Source organism: Pleuronectes platessa, chromosome 2 (genome assembly GCF_947347685.1).
Source record: "Pleuronectes platessa chromosome 2, fPlePla1.1, whole genome shotgun sequence".
In the NCBI taxonomy this organism is placed as follows: domain Eukaryota; kingdom Metazoa; phylum Chordata; class Actinopteri; order Pleuronectiformes; family Pleuronectidae; genus Pleuronectes; species Pleuronectes platessa.
In genome coordinates this window covers 1,857,770-1,867,288 of record NC_070627.1, presented here as the reverse complement: position 1 = coordinate 1,867,288, position 9,519 = coordinate 1,857,770, and the positions used below count along the sequence as shown (strand labels likewise).

Below are 9,519 nucleotides of genomic sequence, written 5' to 3'. Positions count from 1 at the left end.
GTTCTGAATAGACTCTGGATGAAGGTCTGCAGGCTCCCTTAGTGTGTGTCCGGTGTGTGTCCGCGTTGTGAGGCTGGAGGACAGACGGAGGGACAGAGCTTAGCAGGATGTGATCTTCCTCCTCTTCCTCTTCCTCACCTGCTCTCTGGGTGGATGGAGGTCTTCGCGGTGACGCGCTGCTCGTGGCCGCTATGTTTGCTCTGTGCTGCCGGTTCACTCCGCGTGAGTCTCCGGTGTGAGGCTGGAGGACAGAGCTGCAGGATGCGATCTTCCTCCTCCTCCTCTTCCTCCTCTGCTGCTGCAACGACGCTGAAATAACCGTGACTGCTGCTGGCTGCTGTTCACGCCACCCGCCGCTAGATGGCGCCAGAGATGACCCCTGCTGCGTTCAGGTGCCGCACGTACACAACAGCTCCAAACTTTTATTACAAGAAAAACTGATATGACCAAATCCTGCAGGGCAACATTTAAAATATATCAAATGTATTGTTTTATATCCTTTAGGAATAACATGTTTCGTGAATCACACTGAATGATGCAGAGCAGAAGTTAAACAAACAAGTTTATTATCAAAACACCAACAATCCAACTTCAAGTGAGTTTCCACAGTAGAAACATTAAACACGGGTTCGTTTTAACATACAAAATCTTTTTATGTTGGAATCTTCAGGTCGAACTTCCACCAGAATGAGAAGAAAAGTATTTTTCTACGACAACAAGAACAAAAACATTTACATTTATTTACACTCGGCCCTCGTGGGGACAGATACAGACAGAAAACAGAGGATCGGCATATTTTTCTGAAACATTAAATTCTTATATTTAATTCTGTATTTTTACTGAACTGATTTTAGATCCACTCTTATTTTGTGGCGATGCAGCGTAACATCAGGTAGAAACATTAACTGAACCTTTAACGTCCTGAACACACGTCTACTTGTTCATTCCCAGTTATAACCAACATTTTAAATAACCGCTGGAAACCGTACATCATCATCTGTGAGGAATCAGCTGCTTCCGTTTCCTCCATCGCTTGTCAGCACATTTTATGGTCGAACCAAATTCCTCGTCTGTGTTCCGCTCCGAGCTGTGATTGGATGAAAACTGACTCCTCCCTGTTCACACACGTCCTCCCAGCTCCTTCTCTCTCTTCAGACATTTTCAAATCACTTCAGAGCCCAAAGGAAACAACATCTCACTTGTGACACGTCCGACTCCGACATGATAACAACAACAACAACAACAAGCACTGTTTTCTACAACGATAGAGATGGGCCCAGAAATCGAGTTCAAGAAACACTGTTAGGGAGGAAGAGGAGGAAGAGGAGGAAGAGGACAGAAAACTCAGAACTGCTGCAGGATCAGTTTCTTTTTGCCGTCGTGGCTGAACTTGTTGGAGCGGAAATGGTCGCTGTCGTAGAACGCAGACAGGTTGTGGATGTTGATCTGTCTCGCCTGCAGGAGGAAGAGGACAGAGGAAGAGGAGGAGGACAAAAAGAGACAATTAGAACTTGTTATCCTTTCTTACTGTGAGCAGAAAAGTATTGTGTGAAAAAGATTCTGCATCGTATGAGGTCAACTGATCAGGGACGTATCCGTGAGGAGTCTCTGACCCGGGAACACGCCCAGTCAAGTATCTACACCGTGTGACCATGTGGTTCCTCGTTACCTTGTCCTGCAGCTCCTTCTCTGGGATCTCGATGGTGTCGTTCTGGGCGCCGTAGCGGTTGCGCTGGTAGGAGACCTGCTCGGCCACCAGCTGCTTGAGGATGAAGAGCAGCAGCTCGTTGTTGTCTCTGCGGAAAGCGAGATAACGAGCGAACGTCTGCGAGGAAACAGATTCATGAACATTAGACACAAACTGACACTCCTGATTTTCAGCTGTGCTCTCAGAAATACCATTACATTGTGTATATTTTAAAGTGTATTATACTTTTACACTTTTTATTGCATTCAAATACATTTAAGCAATGTAAACACAGGAAATATGTTTAAATCTTGGGTTTGTTTACACTTTGGCAACTTTGAGGATTCGAAATGAAGCCGAGTTGTGGATTAGCACTTCCTGTTTTGCAGCGGCGTTAAAGTCCTGAGACCCTGAACCATCTGTGACAGTGAGAGACCACGAACCTTCCTCATGCTCCTCATGACGCTGAACTTCTGCGTGTCGATGAAGCTCTCCAGCATCACCCTGATCGCCATGTTGACGTCGTCCTCCAGCACGTAGTCCCTCAGGTGGATCTTGGCGTGGGCCTCGGCCATTCGGATCATGGACTCGATGTGACGCACGGTGATGGGGATGCTGCCTGTCGCCTGGTGGCCGAACATCAATGAGACGTTACAGATTCTCAAAAGGAGCAACGGACAAATCACAACCACACAAATATACACAACCTTAAAATTCTATGATATACTTGATTTTGTGGAATGTCTCCTCAGTGAAAGGTGGACATGTTCAGAGGACTCACCATCGACTCTTTGCGGAGCTCGCTGTAGATACGAGCCACTTTGTCCTGATCCATCTGGTTCAGTTTGGGATGAATCTGCAGATTAAAGAAGCAGATTTTCAATTTCCACTGGTCAAACTGGTGGTTAAAGACCAACAGTCGTGTGTGTGTGATGAACATGACGGTGAGTGTCCAGGGTCACCGTGGTCGTACCCGCTCTTTGGAGTAGATGATGTACTTCCTCAGCAGCTGCTGGGGAATCGGCGGCACGTCGGACGAGTTGGGCAGCACCACGTCCTCTAAGGCCACGCCCCTTTCCTTGTGGCTGGGGTGATGTTTGATGTGGGAGCCGACCACGAAGCGAGCCAGCATCTCGTCCTGTCACGAGCCAAACGGGGGAGTGGTGAGAAGGATCCGAGGACATAAACCATCTAAATCTGGACAGAATCCTTCAGAAGAAAGAGACAAAGGGGGCGTGTACCTGCACGGGGTCGATTGTGTCTCGGACGACACACAACACGTCGAAACGCGACACGATTGGCTCCGTCAGGTCCACGTTGTCAGCGAAGGTCAGGGAGGGGTCGTACCGGCCGCCTGCAGGAGACACACATCAGCTGTCACTCAAGAGAACGATACAATCTGAATAATAATGAAGTGATAAATCCTCCAGTCATCTACCGGCTGATATACGTCTCAGTCAGAAACCTTCCATGTCTCGTTTCTACGTCTCAGTGACACTTTAAGAACACTCCGTCTGACTCCGTCATCTGCTCTTGAACTTCCTCAGCATTGCTCTTCTGTAACGACCTCTGACCTTCGACGAATCAAAACTCAATCCCCATACTCTTTATTTTACAAACTTCTCACAAAAGCCCGAGAGAAGACGTCGTATCTCACGTCTTTTTAAAGTGGTTTTAGATTTGATAGCAGGATCGTCCTCATTATGTCTGAAGCACTTCATGTCCTCGGCCTCAGATTTCATCTCTGAGCGACTCTCGTCTTTATCAGCTCCCGGCCGCCTGACGTCCTCGAGCTGGAACCTCGCGGCTCTAACGAAACGCTGACGGCTGAAGGTCGCAGGTTTTTTTCAGAGTCAAGGACGAGTCTGACTGAACCTGTGAGTCACGTACCGATCGGGTTGGAGGCGGCGATGATGGTGCACCGGGCCTGCAGCGAGGTGACGATGCCGGCTTTGGAGATGGAGATGCTCTGCTGCTCCATGGCCTCGTGGATACTCGTCCGGTCGGAGTCGTTCATCTGGAGCACAGAGACACGTCTGGTTTCACTTCTGTCTCAGTAACGGGTGGATTAGGTTCAGTTCCCGCCCGGTCAGGCTCAGCTCACCTTATCGAACTCGTCAATCAGACAGACGCCGCGGTCGGCCAGCACCAGCGCTCCGGCCTCCAGCGTCCACTCCCGGCTCACCGGGTGTCTCTGCACGTAGGCGGTCAGCCCCACGGCGGACGCTCCCTGACCGGTGGTGAAGACGGCGCGACTCGACACCTTCTCCACGTACCTGCAGAGGAACACAGGTCAGGATTCACATTCTACCGTCACCCGACTAGAACTTTGATCGTCTTTCAATATAAAAACTAAAATTCATCTATTTTTCCTTAACACTTGCTTTATTGGTTATTTTACTCTTTAGGTTTAACACGCCAGTTCACAACCAGTTATTAGTTATTATTAGTAGTTATTGTTGTTGACCACATACTGTCAGTGACCAGTTTATTAGGTACACCAACTCAAATTAACAGTTAAATCTGTTTTTCTGTCCCTATGTAACAAACCTGAAACCGGACTAATTGAAGCACAGTTCCCCAACTATTATATTTAATATTTACTTCAGCAGTACTTGTACACAAACACACTAGCACACGTACTTGAGGAACTGGGACTTGGCTGTTCCAGGGTCTCCACACAGAAGAATATTGATGTCTCCGCGCACCTTGTGTTTCCCGCCTGGAAAAAGAAACAGAGTGTTTAGTGTGTTTAGCACTCACTGCTGGTAGTCGAGTCATGTGACCGATAAGAGCCAATCAGGAGGAGAACGTGGGCGTCATGGTTTTCTAAAAGTCTCACAAAATCAGCAGATCAGTGTAGATGCAGTCGGAATATCAAAGATTAAAAATAATGAAGCCATCACGAGTTCCCCGTACAGACCAGGTTTCTGACCCGCTCACATGTGGACTGGTTTCTCTACCTGGGTTTTTGGGCTCTCCTCCGAACAGCGCCAGAGCCAGAGCTCTCTTGATGTCCTCGTGGCCGTAGATGGACGGAGCCATGCTGGCAAAGATCTGCAACAGGAAACCAGTCAGAGATCAGGTGAGCAGCAGCCATCGTTACACTGGTGTGACTCATCAGTGCTTTAGTATCAGACGTCTGGAGCGGGACCCCTCACCCGCTCTCCGATGCGCTCGTCCTTGGACAGCGTCACGATGGCCTTCACGTCTTCGTCCGTCAGCTCGGCCACGGCGACCCCGTCGTCGCGGCAGGTGATGTGGTTGGCCAGGATGACGGTGGCGAACACCGGGAAGCCGTTGGCCATGTTCAGGGAGCCGTCGTAGTTGTTGTGGTAGATTCCTGTCAGCTCCTGAGAGGAGGAGGAACAGCATCAAGTTCAGTCTCTGTTTTCCACGGTAGAATCAAAACGTTTTGTTCGATTATTGATCCTTTTCAAAAACAGACTCACAATCTCGTCTCCAGGTTTACAGTTGTCGACGAGGTCGGCCAGCAAGATGGCGTCTTTGGAGCGAGGGAGGCGCCCGGCGGCCACTTTACCAGGACTTTCCTGGATGGTGATTCTCTGGTAGTTCTGGTAAACTGTCTGCAGGAGGAGGACGACTGGTTCATTCAAAGAAACAAAACAACAACAACAACCTCCTCATTGGTAGTTACACGACAGAGTGAATGACATCACGCTCTGTGCTCACCTCCTCCATGTTGATCTCGAAGGGCCCCTGGGACTGACACTCGGGACAGGAGCCCGGCTTCACCTCCTGGTTCTGGGACTGGAAGAAGGGCCCCAGCACGAAGTTACACTTGTTACAGTTGTACTTGATCATGCCGAGCTGAGGGAGGACGCCGGTGCAGCTGCTCACCACACCGCTGGTCCGGATCAGCTGGTTCAGGTGCAGCTGCCTGGAGGAGGAGGATGAGGAGGAGGAGGAGGAGGAGGAGGAGGAGGAGGAGGAAGATGAAGATTAAAGCAGCTGAATCAGATGCAGTTGAAATTGTATTCATTTCTTCTTTCCTTCATTATTTATGATAAAACTGAGTATTTGTTTAACAGAAGATCTTTTAGTGGCACATTCATATTTGTTACAGTTACAAGAAGAATGATGGAAGAAGAAAGACACTGATTAGTATGAAGAGCAGAACTTTACCTGAGTGAGCGGATCTCCTCGACCAGCGGCAGGTTGCAGATGCGGACGTGGATCTCGTGGGCGATGCGGCCGTACTTCGGGTACATGGCCAGAACCACTTCTTTGGCTGCTTCATCGAAAACCTGACGAGAAAGACAGAGACACGATCGGGTCGGTTTCATCGAGTCTGACGTTAGATTTATTTCACACCTGTTGTTTGGTTTAGCTGAAATTATTTTGTGTTTTCGTACAAAAAGCCTGAGGAACAACAGACGCTCTTATAGTTGGAAGGTTTTTAATTTAAAAGTGCACGATGACCTTCATCCACAGCAGTGATCAAAACAGGAAGCAGCTCAGATAAACATGCTTGAAAAAAGGTTTTAAAACTGGTCTCGTCTCGTCTGCCGCAGCGTTCGGATTCGTACAAAGTTCATTAAAGTTCATCAAGCGAAATTTTTTTTTAAATAAACTCAACTCACCTTCAACATCTCAGTCGGAGCCTCTGGTAGAAAGTAGGCCAACACGTGTTCCCTGGCAGCGAGATCTTCATAGTTCACCACCAGACTTTCCTTGTTCTCTGAAATAACAGATGCAGGTTCGTTCGTTTAAAAATCATTCATCTAGATGTTTGGGTTTTATCGTAGAAGGAAAACCTCGGCTACCTTTGCACATGTCGCTGATCTTCTCCTTGAAGACGTTGTGGCCGTTCTCGTCCACGTGGGTTCGCAGGAAGTTCTTGAAGCGGTTGTAGATTTCCAGTCTGGGAGCCGCCATGGAGACCCACTCCCTCACCGTGTGGCCCTTCATGTCCTCCAGGTTCTCGATGCTCTCGATCATCTCCTCGTCCTCTCCGTCGACGCCCTCCGCCGCCCGCTCGGCCAATCGCCTTCGCCGAGCCGCCGGCCGCTCGTCGTCTTCATCTTCACTGTCTGGATGAAGGAAGGAGAAATGAGTCAATTCACTTTTACACACATCGGTCTGCTGTGTGTTAGCTGATCCTTCTACCTCGAGGGTTTTCGAGTCTACGTTGGTCAACATATTGGAAAAGTAGAATCATTAACAGTGGTGATGTAGTAAAAACTAAAACCACGTTCATGTTGAAGAAAGGGTCAAAATCTGAAGATCTCTTCCGTTTGAAAAGGAGCTTAAGATCAGTTTGCATGTAATTTAATGTTTTCAGGCGGTTTAATGCTAATGCTTGTTAAAAACACAGTATACATCTGTAGAAATCTTAGGCTCAAATCTATCAAATCATTGCAGAAACCTCCATCCATATGTGGAGCACAGAACTGGAGAGCTGTTCCCCTCCAGCTCACCAGGACGTCCCCAGTACTGAAACTTCTTCCTTAAATACACCAACATTCAGCTCCTCACCGTAGAGCAGTCCTCTCCTCAGGCGCCCGCTGACTCCCTGCTCCCTGTCCCTCCGACTCATCGCCTCCTCGGCGGCGGCCCGGGCTCCAGGCGACAGCTCCGACAGATCCTCGTCCTCCAGGTCCAGACCCTCGGCCTCGTACTGATCCAGAGCCGGGATGGCACGGTAGTCCCTGAAGAGGGTCAAGGAGTCGGTGTTGATTAACAGAACAAACAGTTCGTCTGAGGTTGAACTTCTGAACACAGCCCGGCCCTCACCTCTCCATCCCGTCCCCAATCAGCTCCTCCCCATCTCCGTCCTCCTCCTCCTCCACCTCCTCTCCGGGCACGGGTCCGTCTCCCAGCAGCCCCTCCGACTCGTCCTCGAAAGGAGGCAGGTCTCGTCCCGGGCTGGACGTCATGTCTCCTCTCCTGGAGGCTCGGCTGGGGCTGGTGGCCATGTGGAACGACTCGGAGGAATCCTGCCACAAAAACAAAAACACGTTTAGTTTTTACTTTACATCCCGAAACCAGAACATGATGTGATCTACTGGAACTGTGGAGCTGATACACCATCCTTTTCATTGTGTTTATAAAAGTATGGCTCTAGGTTTTCCTAAGATATTAATATAATTGACAGTTTATTTGATATTATAGGTGATTGTATTTTGCCCTCGTCTCATTTGTTACTGACAGGTTCTCGTTATGTTGTACATTTTACTCGTACAACACAAATGTTCAGTTTATAAAATAAGTTTCCGAGCAAAGCAGGAAATGAAAGCAGCTAAAGTTTACTCCAATTCAACACTGAAATGTCCACGTGTAATTCTGCATAATGAGAATTATCTACGACAGTTTCTATTTCGTTTGAATAAGTTAAACGTCAAATGCATCGTTTTCTCTTGTACTATAGTAATTTTTTTTTAATTTTGGCCTCACAGATTCAAACAATATTGTATTTCTACAGTTTCTCTCGAGTGTTATTCTTTCTAAAGTTAAATGTATTTCGAACCTGTGACATTTCCTTTGTTTAGGCCGGACGGAGTTCAATGAGACCAACGACTGCACCGAAATACATACAAGTACAATAAGTACACAAGATGGAGTTATGTGCATGTTTATTGAAACAAGTGTTTTTATGATGGATATTTGTCACAGGTATTAACATCTATGGCTTTAATAACTGATGGAGATTGAAGAAACTGTGAATATAAATTGGATGTTGTGAAAGGAGCTCGTTAAAGTATCAGGATGAAAAGGAAATATTAGAATTAATAAAGTCTGAAGAATTTAGCTAAAGAAAAGTCCCTGTGGCTACATGTGGAAGATGATAACATTATTTAACAGGATGTTCAGCTAATATCTTGTTCGCTTTATTCTTAATAACCACATGTCAGCTGTGCTCGTTGCGAGCACAGCTGACATGTGGTTATTAAGAATAAAGCGAACAAGATATCAAACAATATAAACAAAGACGTGTTCACAGATAAACGATCCTGATGTTCTAATAGAAGTTATGACGAGAAACTAAACATTAAAAACATAAGAATCCACATTTCCGACAGAATCTCCGTTTCTCTTTTGTTCAGCCTCAGAAGTGAAGAACAAACATCGAACTGGATTCTCACTGATCCGTCACGTGGACAGATCGATTCTCTTCTGTCTCCTGCATCGAGCCCATGACTCGTGTAATAATAATATAATAATAATCTTCTGTTTTCACAGGTTTTCACTCACCGCCATGTTTCGCTGCTGCGTCTGTTTCTGTCGCTTCGGCACAAACTTCTTCTTCCGGCCGGGACTCGCTTTTCGCGCGAAACCACCACGTGACAGTGAAAGCCCGCGAAAAATAATGAATATTCAGATGGGACTCTGACGTCTCGTGTCCTGATTCGTCGATTCGTTTCACGGGGGCGGGGTCTGAAAGAAGAGTGCGCTTGTTTTACACGCGCCCTCGGTCAGTCTCGTCCGGGCGGTGTCGTGGGGACACGTTCGAGTGACAGCGGCGCTGGGCGTGAAGGGAAAACAAACGTACATTTTCTGGGCGTGACAGAACGGGAGGGGACTGTGACGTATTCTATTTTTTCCCGGGAATATCTGCAAGCCCTTTATTTAAAGGAAACGTCCCAAAAAGATAATCTATCAACATTTCTTCTTATTTTTTAATACAAATTAAACAATTAAACATCTCGATTACAGCACATCTGGATAAAAGATACACCAGTTTTAAACAATTTCAAATTTTACTAATATTTTAAGATGAATATTTGATGAATTGAAGCACAACATAAGGACTGAGTTCTGTATTTTATTTTGATATTGAAAACGAGAGTATTAAATATAATACGGGGGGG

The 9,519-nt window shown here is 47.0% G+C and overlaps 1 protein-coding gene across 1 annotated transcript; it reads right to left on the bottom strand.

Annotated features, from left to right (window-relative positions):
* Window positions 1-545: 545 nt before the first annotated feature.
* On the bottom strand, window positions 546-9,002 carry mcm2 (minichromosome maintenance complex component 2). Its single transcript, XM_053438812.1, has 19 exons — window positions 8,903-9,002; window positions 7,445-7,647; window positions 7,187-7,359; window positions 6,475-6,741; window positions 6,292-6,389; window positions 5,834-5,955; window positions 5,381-5,588; window positions 5,140-5,274; window positions 4,849-5,040; window positions 4,651-4,744; window positions 4,331-4,409; window positions 3,792-3,963; window positions 3,578-3,704; window positions 2,929-3,041; window positions 2,661-2,825; window positions 2,469-2,543; window positions 2,131-2,313; window positions 1,670-1,825; window positions 546-1,455 (listed from the first exon to the last, which is right to left on the bottom strand). Exons 1-19 carry the CDS (start codon window positions 8,906-8,908, stop codon window positions 1,345-1,347), a joined length of 2,679 nt encoding a protein of 892 aa, XP_053294787.1. The 5' UTR covers window positions 8,909-9,002; the 3' UTR covers window positions 546-1,344.
* Window positions 9,003-9,519: the final 517 nt, after the last annotated feature.